This window comes from Pipistrellus hanaki, assembly GCF_964339955.1.
Source record: "Pipistrellus hanaki genome assembly, chromosome: 6".
NCBI lineage: Eukaryota > Metazoa > Chordata > Mammalia > Chiroptera > Vespertilionidae > Pipistrellus > Pipistrellus hanaki.
Genome location: NC_140508.1, coordinates 58663584 through 58680148, shown reverse-complemented (window position 1 = coordinate 58680148; position 16565 = coordinate 58663584). Strand labels below are relative to the sequence as shown.

At 37.2% G+C, this 16565-nt stretch overlaps 1 protein-coding gene across 1 annotated transcript in view; it reads left to right on the top strand.

Moving 5' to 3' along the window:
- The window catches only part of L3MBTL4 (L3MBTL histone methyl-lysine binding protein 4), a 233359-nt gene that overhangs the window by 87813 nt on the left and 128981 nt on the right, over positions 1-16565 (top strand). Inside the window, exon 12 of the mRNA XM_084887063.1 lies at positions 1845-1959. Coding sequence (XP_084743189.1) covers positions 1845-1959 — 115 coding nt within the window. The remainder of the gene's footprint in view (positions 1-1844; positions 1960-16565) is intronic.

The window sequence follows — 16565 nt, the reverse complement described above, 5'->3', positions numbered from 1 at the left end:
TTTGTGTCTATTGTTAAACTTTATGTAAATGGAGTCATAGAGTATAAATTATTTTGTGTCTGCCTCTTCTGCCCAACATGGTGTGTTTAATGCATGCCTATGAGGCTATAAACTTTTTTAATTGATGACTAGCATTCATTTTATGTATATACTATACTTGTCTGTGAATGGATATTCAGTCACCTGTTGTTGGGTATTTGGTTGTTTTGGAAGTTTGTCTATTATGAATGAAACTGCTAGAAACTCTTGCTTACATAGCTTTATTTTTTCATCTCTTTGGGGTGGAATGCTACAAGTTACAGAGTTAGTACATATTTAAATTTATAATGAAGTAGCAAAACATTTTCTATAGTGGTTATGTAATTTTATAGACTCTTTCCCAACATTGTATGAATGTCCCTTGAGCTCCACATCCTCACCAGTAATTGATGCTGTCAATCACTTACATCATTTGAATGGGTGTACAGTAGTGTCTCATCTTGGTTTTTCTGATGAATAATGATGCTGACAATTTTTAAAATGTGCTTATTGGTCATTTATGAACCTTCTGTTTTCAAAGATTCTATAAATCTTTCACCCATTATTTATTGATATTTATGTCAATGCCCAGCTTCCTGTCCCTAGCAATTAGCCTCCTTGGAATTTCTTGAGCCCAGGAACCCATCTTCCTTTATAACCAGGTGCAAACATTTTACACTTTAACCAAATGTTTGTGAAGCGTTTTCCCATGCCTCATCTCATTTGATCCTCACAGAAGTCCTGGAATAGGTAGATAGGAGACTATTTTCTTTTCATTAGCAAGACAGAAATAGGGATATTAACATATTTCTTCTAATTAATTTCCTTTCAATGTGCATGAATCCATGCACCAGGACACTAGTATAAGATAAAGAATGGTATTTATAATATTATAGCTTTTAAAGTTCTCAGAGGGAAGAGGGTATGGGGGATGCGAGAAGAGATTAGAGAAAGATGTTATATCTATGTATGCATTACCTATGGACACAGACAATAGGGTGATGAGGGCCTGGGGTGAGGTGGGAAGTGGTGGAGGAGAGCTATGGGAGGAACAAAGAGGCGCATCTGTAATAATCTCAACAATAAAGATATTTTAAAAGTGGGGAAAAAAAGTATTTTTCACAAATTGGACTTTATTGTAATCTTATTCTCAGACTTGTTTGTATGTGTTGTGTGTGTGTCTGTGTGTGTGCGTGCATGCGCGCACATGTGTATGTGTCGTGTATTTTATAGTTAAGTAGCATAGAGTGATAACCAAAAAGACTGGTGGACCTGGGCCCAATCTCTTCCTTGGGTTTTCTGAAAGTTTACACATTGTTTTATAATAGCTATTAGATAACTATCAATCCTTCTTCCTCAGTAGCACATTTTATCAACTCTCTTTGCCTCCATTGTTCCATTTTTTAAGATTTTGAAATGCATTGCTTCCTTTTACTCTAATCTATCCACCTCCTATCTGCATACGGCTTATACTGGCGTCAGTTGATGACTCTTATTGATGATGTTGATATGGTTCTTTCAGTGCTACCAGGACAGAGAATATGCTTACAATATTTCTTAATTGGTAAAATGGATTGGTCTTTTCTTCAAATCCTGATAGATTTTTTGTTTATCAATTTCTTTACATTCTCGGGGGGGGGGGGGAGGGGGAGATGCACCGTAGCCTTTGGCTGCTAGAGTAGAAGGCTATGTGATAGCACATTTTAATGTAGTTTCAGCTGTAATGTGTGTTTAATAAAATTTCATTCTCAATTTTGGATATATTTTTTCCAATATTTTGATATGGGGATAGTAAAACTAATTACTAAATACTAGTTATTCAACAGGTTCATTTTGATGGCTGGGACCACAAATATGACTTTTGGATGGATGTAGACAGCCCTGACATTCACCCAATTGGATGGTGTGACGTAACAGGGCATCCACTAGAAGTGCCACATCGTGAGTATTTTCTCTTGTTGTTGCTTTTAAAATACTTAGCCTGAATTCCTACCTTAATGCTGTGTGTGTTTTTTAATGTCATTATAAATATTTGAAAGCTAAATATAGATAGGTGAATTGATTAGTCATCACTAGAGCTACACTGAAAGCCATTTACTGGCAATTAAACCTCATGCTTCATATGAATGAAAAATTATAATCATTAAGAATTATTTTTATGGTGTTATCTAAAAGAATCTCCAGCCTGGCCTGCATGGCTCAGTGGCTGAATATCGACCTATAAGCCAGCAGGTCACGGTTCAGTTTCTGATCAGGGCACATTCCCAGGTTGTAGGCTCAATCTCCGGCGTGAGCTGTGCAGGAGGCAGCCAATCAATGATTCTCTCATCATTGATATTTCTATCTTTTTTAATCTCTCTTTTCCTCTCTCAATAAAAAAAAAATATGTGTATTGGGAAAATTAATTAATTAATTAATTAATCTTCATGTTTTTATATTTCAATTTAGAAAATTGAGCCAGGCTTAAATCCATCTAATTTTGACCATTGCTTTTAGCTGAAGTGTGTGGGGTGTGTTTTTTTTTTTAATTCTATCTTAATTTCATTTATAGAATAAATTTCAAAATATTTTAGAAAAAAACAATATTTTAAATTTCAGCATTTAAAAATAGCTGTAAAAATTTTATTCAACCTCTATTTTACTGCTCTGTTTACTATTTCTGTCTTTTGGGCTACTTAAAGTTAAGGAGGTAATTAACCACGCTAAATTCTAATGAACCTCAAGCCAAAATACCTTATTCTTTTGTCTGAAGGATTCTTGTAATCTGAATAGGCTGCCATGACTAACAGCCAGTCTTAGGCACACATGCAAGCAGCTGTATTGTTGTGTGTTTTGTTTGCTCGGTGCTTCTGTTGCTCTCCTTTCGGCTTCTTGGGATGAAGCTAGCAAGGTTTTCTGTTAATGAAGATATCTTACATTGAGAGAACCCAATGATGCTTGAACCTTAAAGTCAAAAGGACTACATTTTTTAAAGAATTCTTTAACTTCTTGTAGAAATGAGAAGAGTCCCTGAAAATATGGCAAGTATTTTTACATTAGCTAGATTCTTCCAAAGCCACAAAGTCAACCCAGTACAGGTCCTTGTGTAAGTTGCAGTGCTTTGTAAAGCACAGAGTCTGTACACAGAGTGTAGCACAGGGAGTCAAGCTCAGTACCACACTGGGAGAAGAGTTTAAGCATTTGTGCTTCGTGGTTTCTTTGACCCTGCTTTGTATTTTCCCAAATTTCACACCCCAGCATTCCGGGTAAATGGTCTCACTTTATGTTCTCCCCCTCCCCCATACCCACGTGCACACCTCAGTCTCTCATATCCAGTATTTCTTATGTAGGAATGATTTCAACAGAGGTAGAGATGGATCAGCATTTCAGGCATAGGGATAGCTCTCTTCACTAATTGCCTCTTCCTTTGCCAAGCTGCTTAATGGACTTCTTGACCTGAATGTCTCATAAGCATACTGAAGCCTACAGATTTGCTTATCTCAAACATAGATATCATCCCAAACGAAAAACTTGTTTTTTGTTGTTGTTGTTCCTACTTGCTTCCAAAGCTCCTAATTCTTATTCAAACTCATTCTGGACTCCACTTCAATCCTTACCCCTTCATCATCCCACACATATGACCAGTCATTACTTTTCGCTGATACTCTTTTTTAATTTCTCTAGAATCCATCTTTGACCTGCATTCCTCCCTTCCAACACCATTTCACTATTTGCACTCTCATCATAGTTAGAAATGAGTGTATGGATTAGTTGCACAGATCATCCTAAATAGCCTAGAATGGATCTAAAAATTCAAGTTCTGGAGGCAACATAGCCTAGTTATTAAAAGTGTGAAATGTAGAATCTGAATGCTTGGGTTTGAATGGCAGTTTTCCTGCTTGTTGAGCATGTGCCTCTCTGTACCTCACCTATAAAATGGAGGTGATATTAGTATGTCTATTTCATATACTTATAAAAATGAGGTAGGGTAAATATATGCATAGCATGTTAAAGACTACCTGATGTATGTGCCCAATTAATGCTAGCTGCTTTCAGCAAATTGCATAATATTCTATAGATTTTCATATTTATATACAACTGTAAATTATTAAATTATTAAATATATATTCATAATTGTGCTGAAATTACCATCTGACTGGAGTTTCCAAAATATTTTACTTCAGTTTTTTTCTGAAGTTTCATGTATTAGCAATATTATGTTTTCAGTACTCACACTCAGGGGAATGGAATCCCTATAATTTGGGGGGAAGATAACTTGTAATTGGCTGTCTTCAGTTGTTCATGATAGTATGTTAGTGCTGTGCTTGCTTTTTTGTTATAAATTTGTTTAGATTAATCATTATTAATATGGTTTATTATAGATTGTTCAGTTAACCCTATGGTTTATAACTATTCATATATTCTTCAGTAGTCTTATTCATTTTTAAATAGCTAGACTTCAAGACATAGATGGTTCAATATATACCATTCGTGCAAAAATACACAAAACTACACACACAAACAGAGTTCTGCTCCAAAATTTATTTGTCACTGAAAATTTCTCCCACTGGAAAGTAGAAAAAAAAAATGGTTAGTCTAGTTACTATCAACAAAACCAAGTTTGAAAGTCTAGCATTGACTGTTGTAACAAGTTCCTGTTTTGTCACTTCTTCCTTATAATAGTCTGTGTAAAGCTGAAATCATACCTCATTTTCTCCATAATAATAATAATAATAATATTCAATACTTTATAATATTTAGTCACTGAGGCCTAATATAGAAGTTCTCAAAACAGTAACTGGTAACCGTGAAAGCCTTTTTGACTGTAAAAATTTGAATGTTCTCATTCATCTGGGAAGAGTACCAGTTTGTATGGCCAGGTGATGACAATTACCCCTTAGCTGCCATTCCCAGCCACAGATGCTCACCTGCAGGTTGCCCTGTATTCCTCTGCCAGATGAAACTTTCCTTATCTTGTACCATGAAGGCATAATTTGTTTCTCTAATGTATAGCCCTTCATGGTGGACTTTTTCTACAGTTAGAATCCAAATTAAATACTTAAGATGTAGTACTATTAAGTTGTTAAGATCTTTCTGTCATGCTTTGCATTCCATGAGTACCTTTACAAAGATATAAAAATGTCCTAGCTGGTTTAGCTTAGTGGATAGAGCATCTGCCTGTGGAATGAATGTTCCCAGGATAGATTCTGGTCAAGGGCACATACCTGGGTTGCAGGCTGGATCCCCAGTAGGGGACATACAGGAGGCAGCCAGTCAGATTCTCTCTCATCATTGATGTTTCTATCTCTCTATCCTTCTCCCCTCCTCTCTGAAATCAATAAAAATATATATTTTAAAAGATATAAAAAGCAAAAATGCCATGCTTACCTTGGTCATCTACTTGATTTTTGGGGGGCAATCTTTTTAGTCATATCATTGGGAAACTGTAATCCCAGTCACATTTGATGTTAAATTTCTTTAAATAGAGCTCATTATTTTCCTTTATTGTTAGTTATGCTCCCACAGATTACCTACTCCATTGAGCAGAGGATGGCCAGTAGCTCTTGCTTTGGAAATTAACCAAGCTTGGATATGATCAATTTTGGGGTTAGAAAAATTTGGATATAAATTCTGTTCTGCTGTGACTGATTCCATGCCTTTGTGCAAGTCACTTTACCTCTGAGACTTGCAGGCTTGTGACATTAAATGCCTTAATGGCTGTTTTTGGTTATTAGAGACACAGTGGTCCCACAGTAAATAGCAGGGCTGGATAAAGAGTGCAGGAACATTTGCTTCCCATGCCACCGTTTCTCTTCATTGATTCAGAAAATTGGGAGTTGACTTTATTTCCTAGAAGTTATACCACCAGTATGGCTTTTTCCTAGGTACTTGTTATAATCACACTATCCATGAAGGGTTGCTGATCTCTGAGCAAATATTGAATAACACTTAGGACAGTTCAAAACATTTAGCATTATTGACTTAAGCTTAGGATAAGTAGGTCCTACAAGCCCCATTAAACTAAGAACTAAAGAACTATGCTGTACTTTTAATAAAAAATCCTGAATGTATCACTGCAAATTTGTACCCAATCCCATATGTGGGTCTTTTCCTCACACCAAGCAATTCTCTGACACCAATTGGATATCCTTACAGTTCAGTTCATTCTGATATTGTCTGCCTGAAAATAGTATTGGATCCATAGATGGAGGGCTCAGTCCCACAAGACTGACCCCACTTCAGATGTCAGTCACAAGTTCAAATTGTTAACTTTGCTTATAAAAAACTAACTATACATCATAGGTTTCCATGACCCCTACTTTGAGTTCAATTAAGGTTCTTGAGAAGCACACAGAATTCAGGAAACTAGTTATGAAGTAATATACAGTGTGAGGTCTTGAAAAAAGGAGGTTCTGTCCTCATGGCCCAGCATGGTGGCACATGGTTACATTCTGTTGTACTAACCCAGAAGGGCTCCTAGCCTGTCCTCTTGGGTTTTTATGGAGCCTTTATTACATAGGTATGATTTATTAAATTATTGTCCACTGGAGATTGAACTGTATCCAGCCCCTCTCTCCTCCCTAATGGACTAGGGTGGTACTGAAGTTTCCAACCCTATAATTACATGGTTGGCTCCATAGGCAACCAGCCCTCACCCCTAAGAGCTTTCCAAAAGTCATCATCTCATTAACATACAAAAGACGTTTATTACTCTCATCACAGGAAATTCAAGAATTTTGGGAGTTCTGTGCCGGATGGGTATATATATTTTTATGATAACAATATCAAAATTGTAAATATACCACCAGCAAAATAAAATTAGTCTTTCCGAATTGTTTTGTAGCTTTCTAGTTGTCAAATCAAATGGATTTAACAGGTTCTAATAGAAGCCTTATCTGTTAAGCACAATTCACCATTTCTTTGTCCCTGTTTTAGGCAGTCCACTTTCTGTGGGTCCCCTTTTGCCTTGCTTTTCAGACCATATAGAGGATTGCTATGCCTCTGGGTAGGACGTGTATTCACTTCCTCTATTCTTGGGCCAACAAAGTGAAGTCATTTCTAGTCAAGAGTCACCTGATCTCCAAAACTTTGTCTGATGTCCTTGAGGAGATGAATTTTCTCTTTGTCCTTACCATCCTACAGTATTTTGTCCTCTCCTTGTTCTGTTATCTATTTATTTATTTATTTATTTATTTATTTATTTACTTACTTACTTATTGGTCACTCTTGTGCCCAGAACCCTCCAATGGTTCTTTGCTCACACAGAGTTTGTTCCAAAGCTCTTCCTCTCAATCCCAGGCCCTCTGCAATCTGACTTGTGGGAGCTCCCTAGCAAGGGTTTGTATTCTTGTCCTTGCTCACTCAGGGCTCTTCAGAGCATACCAGCATGCTTCCACATCTGCTCCTGCCTTGTCCTTGACTTGGAACCTGTGCCACCTGTGCTCCCAAAGCTTGTTCGGAGGGTCCCTCCCAGAGATGCCTTCTCTGTTGAGCTGTTTACAAGGCGGCAGCCCTGTCATTCTTTAGCTCTGTTAGCTGCCTTTGTGTTTCTTAATGACAGTTCTCACAGGCTATGAGATAATAAGCTCATTTGTTTATGTTTTCATCCTTCTCCCTTACTAAAAGGATGACTAGAATACTGCTCCTGGTGACAGGGACCTCACATTGCCGTTGACCTACCACTTCCTGCCATGGGTTGTGTGGCTCAGCCTGTGCTCTCACACAGCATAGGCTCTCCATGAATATTTGTCCAATTTGCTTGTTATTTTCCTAACTTCCTGCATCTTATAAATGTAATCTGTCTATATTATTTCCCCCTACCTACTCCTTCAGCCCTTGTCTTATTAATAAATACACTTTTAGAAATTATAGTTAAAAAGAGTAAAATACCTGACTTCATGGAAATGTTTTGTTAATGTTTTCAGGTAGGGATAGAATAATAAAATAAAATTATGACAGGTCCCAATTCTCTAAGGGAGATATAGCTGGAGACAAAAAAGAAAACCAAACCAGGAACCGTTTTTGAATTAAGTGTAGACTTGGATGCGCCACTTGGTAACTGACTTTTCTCATTGGTATGTGTAAAGTGTTTTGCTTTTTTTTCTGAAATGACAAAGAGCAAATATAAAATGACAAGAGCTGGTGGGGGTGTTGAGTGACATAATGGGCTGCTGAGCCCTTCAGGGAGAGCCCCCCTGAAGGTGACCAGTTGTCAGACGAGGCTGACCTCACTGTTTGTGCCATGAATACCAACCACCACAAAGTTGAGAAGAGCAGACTGCTCTCTCAGCTGAGGATAAAAATAAGTAGATGTAGGAGAGAGGGTTTGATTCATATTCTCAAAAAGTGTGAACCAACCTAGAAAAAGTGCTTTATTTTTGGGATACACCAACTATGTGGATGTCGAACATAAAAGTGACACAATCCTCTGAGCTCATTAGGTCCCTGGAGACTCAGAGTTTGCCCAGCTTGTTGGAGACAAAGGTGGTCCAGGGTGTAGTTAGAATATATTTCCTGGTTTGCCTGAACCCTACAGTGTGTACATACTTTTATAATCATATGAGGCTTCCCTCTGTGTCACCCTTTCTTAGACAGAAAAGTGGGTGACCCAGCTGGTGTGAGGTTCCAGCCTTGTATGAGCCTGTGGCAGTGCCAAGTTTGGGCTTCCAGAAAGGGTAGCACCTCTATCTTCTCCGTCCAGAATGGAGGATTCTCTCTCACCCTATAGAGTGGGCTACTCTTTCTCTCCCTGTAGAGTGGGGAACTTTCTCTCACTTTGTAGAGTGGGGGACTCTTTCTCACTAGAGAATGGGGGACTCTCTCTTATCCTGTTGAGTGAGGGACTCTCTCTCAGCCTATAGAGTGGGGGACTTTCACACTATAGATGGAGGACTCTTTCTCACCCTATAGAGTGAGGGACTCTCTCTCAGCCTATAGAGTGGGGGACTTTCACACTATAGATGGAGGACTCTTTCTCACCCTATAGAGTGAGGGACTCTCTCTCACCCTATAGAGTGGGGGACTCTCTCTCTCACCCTATAGAGTGGGGGACTCTCTCTCACCTATAGAGTGGGGGACTCCCTCTCACTTTATAGAATGGAGGGTTTTTCTCACCCTTTAGAATTCATTTCAAATGGTTTCTTCTGAGGAAGGCCTTCCTGGGCCACATTATCAAAAACTAACCACTACTATAATATTCCGTTTCACAACTTTCTTTTCTCACAATATGTATTACTTTAAATCATCTATTTCTCAGCTTTTTTCAGTAGTGCTTATGAGACTGTAGGCTTCTTGAATGGAGAGTCACTGAGTATTGCATCTGTAATTATTTCTCTAGTGTTTGGCTTCCATAAATATTTTTTATATTCATTTCTCTATCTAAGGATTGGTTGATCACTTATGCCAAAACATGCATCTCTAGTGGCCACATTGGGCTTTTACCTACAACATTTATGAAGTGAATTATTGAGTTGTAGCTAAAGACATGGGCCAAACACTTCTCATTACTAACAAAGGAACCTTTCATCAATAAAAAGTTGACTGGCAGAAAAAGGAAGTTTTCTAGCTGACTTGCATGTCTAAATAACATGGTCATTATCCTTTCTTCAGTTTGTTTTTTATTTGTATTTAAAACTAATTATGATACTTGATTACAAAGTAAGTTAAGTGAAGTTATGAAGTTAAATTATATATACGTAAAATAGTGATATGCATAGCCTTTCTAATTAAAGACCTTAAGAATAGGCTAATTTATTTAGCTGTTAAACAAGCAAAATAGACCATAACTTGATAAAAAGATATAGTGAATTTTTATCTCATTTGTTTCATTACACAACAGATGTATAACAGAATGACTTGTAAATGTACCATATGGCCTAATGCATTGTTTATTCTGTTAAATGAGATGAAATTCATTAATCTACATTAAGAAATGAATAATGAATAAAGCCCTCTTTGATGACCATTTGGGGTCCTCTTGAATTAGGAAAGTTTTATTTAATCAGATATGGAAACTCACTTAAATTATAAAGTAAGAGTTAATGCAATTATAGCCTTGATGTGGAATAAAACTATGATGGATAGATGTCATTCAGAGGGGGGGAAATGGAGTTTATTAACTTAAGTAACAACACATTTTCAATTTCACTCTGTTTTATAGATGATTTCATAAGGAATCTTGTACTTGTTCTTCCAAAATACAGCAAGCAAGTAATCAGCAGTGTTTTAGGAGTCCCTAAGTAGTCATTGACTTAATAGACAATTACAGCGCATTGTGTTTTTTAAAAAAGTTAGCTATTTTAGAAGTCCCTAATTACAGATTTGCATGCTAGGATTATCAAGGAAAAATAATACATTTTAAAATGTACTTACAGTCTAAATTATATTATGTTTTAAATGGTCCTTGTTGAAGTCTTATCCTTTGTGTTCTGCCTTCTGGAGGTGTGAAGGCAGAACTCATTTACTTGGTTCTAACACTTGGTCTTTGAGATTCTAGTGGCAGCTCAGAACAATTTTACAGGTTATGTCCCATCATAGCTAGATGACTTTGCTCACTGCTGTTCGGTGGAGATAAAATGTAACAAGGTGGGTGAGTATTAGTCCTCCCATTACAGACATTGGTAGGTTGTATCTAAACAAGATATAGCTCTGTGCAAAGTTACACACATTTCAAACAAATACACACTAACTTCTCAAAGTCATGGACTGACTCAGTAGTTTGACAGTAAACTGAAATAGATTATTATCCTGTCCCAGTCAATGAGTAACATCTGGCCAGATTGTGGATGGCAGCATACATGCTTTGCCATTTATTTCAAACCAAAAAGTAAAAATTAGAATTTCTTTCTGAGCAAAGCAATGGGTTTCACTTCAACACATAAGATAATGATGTCAGAATAATTTGCACAAGTCTTTGGGATAGCAGCTCTCTGCACCTGTGCATCCAGCGCTGGTGAGTATAGATCTTTCTCATGATCTGCTCACAGGTTGACATCTTTAAGAGCTCCTCACCCTTGCAGCTGTAGATGCAAAGTCAGAGCTACATGGACCCACCAATTGCCTCCCACTGCTATATTTGAACATCTTCCGTTCCAAATCACCTTCCCTGGAGCATTGTTTAAACCCATGGTCAGCAAACTGTAGTTCTTGAGTCACATGCAGCTTTTTGGCCCCTTGAGTGTGGCTCTTCCACAAAATACCATGGCCTGGGTGAGTCTATTTTGAAGAAGTGGTGTTAGAAGAAGTTTAGGTTTAAAAAATTTGGCTCTCAAAAGAAATTTCAATCATTGTACTGTTGATATTTGGCTCTGTTGACTAATGAGTTTGCCGACCATTGCTTTAGACTATTTCTAATTTTACTTGTAGCCTTCATTCAGAAATATTATCTATATGTCATTTTATTTCTATAATCATCAAATAGTTGAAATCTATTCATTGTCAGAGGCACAGTGCTGATAGCATATCATACTGGCATTACATCCTAGTAATGCATACCTTCTGCATTACTGACCTTTCCTTCTAAGACATCATACATTACTGACCTTCCCCTTTAATAATAATACATTCTTCATAATGCTCCTTTTCTCATCTATTTTCCTGACCACTAAAAACATTTATGACCTAAGGAATTGTAAAACAGGTAAAATAATTTTCACCCAGCCAGTGTGGCTAAATGGTTGAGCATTAACCTATGAACCAGGTTGGATTCCCCATCAGAGCACATGCCCTGGTTGCAGGCTCAATCCTGACTAGGGGGTGTACAGGAGGCAACTGATCAGTGATTCTCTATCATTGATATTTCTCTCTTTCCCTAGCCCTTCCTCTCTGAAATAAATAAAAATATATTTTAAAAAATAAACACAGATTTGCAAGTTTTCATTTTTTTAAGTTAAATTTATTTGGATGACATTAGTTAATAAAATTATATAAGTTTCAAGGGTACAGGTTCTATAATACATTATCTGTATGTTGCATTGTGTATTTACCACTCAAAGTCAGTTCTCCTTCTGTCACCATATATTTTGCCTTCTTTTATTTAATTTATCTTTATTGTTGAAAGTATTATAGATGTCTCCTCTTTGACCCTCCCTCTACCATGCTCTTGTCCCCCAGGCCTTCCCTGCACTATTTTCTGTGTCCATGAGTTATGCATATATGCATACAAGGTCTTTGGTTAATCTTTTCCTGCCTCTTCTCTCTGAGATTCATCCGTCTTTCTCCCATGCTTCTATGTCTCTGTATCTATTTTGTTCATCAGTGTATTTTGTTCAGTAGATTACGCATATGAGTGAGATCATGTGATACTTGTCTTTCTCTGACTAGCTTATTACTTTGCCTTCTTTATCTTTATTACCTTGCCCAATAACCTTTTGCCATTGGTGTCCACCAAACTATTGGCTGTGTCTATGAGGTTTTTCTTGTTTGCTTATCTTGTTTGTTCTTTAATGCTTTCAGTTTTATATACCACATATGAATGAAATTATATGGTTCTTGCCTTTTTTCCATCTAACTTATTTCACATAGCATGATATTCTATAGATCCATCCATCTCCCCTGGCTTCAGATTACACTACAATGCAATAATAATCAAAATAGTATCATATTTACAAAAAAGCAAGTTTTCATTCTTTAACGTGCAGCTTGTTTAATATATCTTACCAAATGTTATACAATGCCAGGCAGCCATGGAACATTCAGCAACAGTGGACTCACATTTTGTTCTAGGGTTAGCTTCTAAATTAAGCAAGTAAGGCAAAAAAATGTTTTCAGTCACAGTTATTGCAAACTATGTCTTAGTAAAACCAGCACATGGGGTTATCCACTGTTATTGAACTGAACAGTCAGCACCTGTTCAGCATTAGGTGACATGTTGGTGAGCTGAAGGTCATGCTGTATGAAAACCATATCTTACTTTAAATACTAGGACCATTGTGAGCTCAGGAATCTGCTCCCATTGGGAGGAGCACAAGAACTAGAAGAGTAGTGATGGTATCTGACTCCCACATGTGCTCCTACCACATCCATTGCTGATAGCATGGTTGTATCAGCCAGACAATTCTGTTCATTTTATGCAGTTGACTACATTGACATTCATATCTACCCTTGCTCTCCTTTAGAGCTATGAATTATTGATTAATAAAATTGTGTATATGAACATATAAAAGATCCTATTATAGATATTGCTTATTGGGCAGCATAGAAGAGTGAAAGAGTACAGATCTGTAAGTTAGGAACCTTAAGTACTTGTCTAATTAACTGAAATATGGTTTTCTCTATGGCACAGATTATTTAACCTTCTAAAACTTAATTTCCTTGTTTGCAAAATTAAGTGGATGGACTATGTCAGTGGTCAGCAAACTCATTAGTCAACAGAGCCAAACATCAACAGTACAATGATTGAAATTTCTTTTGAGAGTCAAATTTTTTAAACTTAAACTATATAGGTAGGTGCATTGTTATTAACTTGATTAGAGTACTCCTAAGCTGGCCTTTGCTAAAAACTCAAGGGGCCAAAGAACCACATGTGGCTCGCAAGCTGCAGTTTGTCGACCACTAGACTAGGTTAGTGGTTCCCAACCTGCATGAGGAATACTTAAGAAATAAGATTTGCAAGCTTACCTCCAGAATTCTGATTTTGTAGGACCTGAAAATTTATGTTTAAATATATCTGTCTTTCCTGCTTTGTATGCCAGTCATGGGACCTCTCTCCTTTCTCTAGTCAATTCTCAGGCTCTCCTGATCCTGCTGTGTCCATGGCCTCTGACCTGGCAAAGCCTGGTCTGCTATTGCCCTGCTGCTCTGGATTGGACTGAAATGGCAGTCCCTAGGGCCCATGCTACCTTTGCCACCAAAGAGCTATAGGCAAGCTAGAATCTGGATGGTTGGATCTTGTGATGGGATCCTTCTCCGAGTGGTTGCCTTTATGTCTGCGATAGACATTGTTATGTACTGTTTTGACCAGACAACATGTAGGTCATCTAGTCTGTGGCATCTCTGTGCATGGAGCTCCCTCGGGGATAGCACTGACACTTGCAGTCAGTAAGGCCTGTTTTTCTCACTAAATTCTTAATACAGACTGATTCAAAACCGCCAAGGAAGAAACTCCTGCACAGGTCCTGCTTCTTTTATTTTATCCAAGCATCAGTTACAGACACCAGGGAGAGGGAGAGGGAGAACATTGAGAAAGGGAGAAGGGTGGTTTTGCAGCACTTTCATTTAGATTAGGTGGGAATAATCCATTTACATAAATCCAGTACAAATTAGTTATTTTTTTAAAAAAAATGTGATTCTATATAATAAAAAGCTAATATGCTAATGATACAAAATAGCAGAACAGCCTTCTGGAAAAAGCCAGGGGTGCAAGGAGTGGCTGAGGCTGCAGGGGTTAAGAGGGCCAAGACCCTTGCATGGATTTCATGCATTGGGCCTTTGGTTTTAAATAAAAAACAAACTAAAGGAGATTCGTAACAAAGAAAGTAATTTTAGATTTTTTAAATTATCTTTGAGACAAAATTATTTAAAAGTTAAGGTTTAGAAGAAAGTCTATCTGTTTTGATTTCTTCCTTAAAAATAATGAAAAAAAGTAGTAGGAAAGTGTAGTGAAATAGTGTTTATATTAATTACTTTTTGATGCCATATTACCCTCAGATCCTCACAATAAATTTATCAGTTAGATGTAAGCTCAGTGTTATTTAGTTACATGTAAACCAAATTTTTTTAGTGAACCAATAATCCCTAACTAAAGTTTTTTCTAGTCTTAAAATCTGGTGCTTCTGTCTTATCTACATGGACCTCTCCCAGTTTTTTCATGCATAAATCAAGAGTGTCATTTTTCTGATTTTTTTTTCAAAGTTTAAAAACTGGGCAACAAAACAGGTTGGAAATTTATGAATGCCTATTCTATTTTTTAACATAAAAAGAGCCTAGTTTGTCTATTTAAATAGTTATGCTTAACTGATGGTATAAATTCCTTACTTTATAATTGCCAGCATGATATGTTTGAATGAGAGATATCTCAAATTAAGTCTATATTTCTTCCTTTCTGTTTTAATGTCATTATAGCCATGTATTGGTTAATACCATCCACATAGTCCTCACTGTCTTATTCCTAGAACTTTTCAGCAACAAGAAAGAGGATGTCTCATCCAGATACCTCAGGTTGAATCATCCCATTTTCCAGCAAACCTATGGTTTCCCTGAAACTGTACCCATAGTACACATGAGATCCTCCTTGTTCTTGGATCCTTGTGCAATTATCCAATTACCCGCCATATTATTCTTTCCCTGTTTAAAGCCCAGCATGTGATAAATACATTTTATCATATTTGCTAAGAAAATCTTTGCCAGCTGCTCTGCTGTCTTTTTTTAAATACTGAGCAAAGCCCAATATACCATGTTTCACTTTCTGTCCTCGCTGCTCAGAAGCTCTGTCAGATTTGGGGAAGAGGCCTCTAGAAAACTGTCCATTACTTTTGGCCTCTTTTCTTACCAGGCCTGTTCCCGTCTGTTCCAGGCACCCAGCCTGCTCACAGCCACTGACTCCCTGCCTTCATGTGCTTCCTCTGTCAACAATGTGTTTTTCCTGGCTTTCCTCTCACTCCCAGAGCTGCTCCTTTTGGGCCCCTTTCTCGTGCTTTCTTGTCTCTACATATTGTGTTTCCCAGAGCTCAGTCCTCAGGCTTCTTTTCTGTGGAGTGTAATTAGTATTGTTTTCATATTCACTGGTCCTTTGGGATTCTAGCACACTTCTGAATGTTTTCCTGTGATAGGGGGATAGTTAATTTACCTTCCTATTATAATATTAACATTGTTATCTTTAATGTTTTTTTCTGAATCACCAAGTACAATATCCATAGTTTTAGTAATCTTTTAAAAATTCTTTTGCACTTCCATTTCAGAAAATTGTTTTATTTTTTTTATATATCATAAAACCTGACAGTCTGATGCCCAATACAATCAAACATGGTATTTGGTTACACTAGTTTTTCTCCTTTTTGAGAAATTTATTGTTATATCACAATGGCTATTTATTGTCCCCAATTTTATTAGGAGATGGAGAATAAGTATGATTAAGCTATAGTATTAGTTTGAAAGATATGCTTATTATTTGCATTCTCCAACAGTCAAGTGTAATTATTTCATTAAATCTTCTTAGCAAACTATAATATAAATTTCCTGGGTATGGGGTGGAAAAGAAAACAGGCTACTAATACAAAAGTCTCCAATTCAAAAAAAGATCATGAAAGCTTAATTATTTGAAATGAGAACATGTGCATATTTGAACAGTTTATTTTTTCTCTAGATTTAATACTGTTGCATCCCTCGTTCCATTCTTAGTCTCAACTGAGATCTTGCTGCCTGTTTTGCTGAGAAAATAAATGCTCTCAGGAAGAAATTGGTCATCCCCAACCCTGATCTCCCAGCGCACCCTCCTCAGTACATGTGCCCCTGCCACTGAAGCTGGAGAGTCCCTGCTGTCAGCACTCAGTCCTCACTGGCCTCCAGCCTATCCCTGTGAGGCCACTTAAGAACCTTTTCCTATAATGACACCCTATCTCTATGTTATCAAA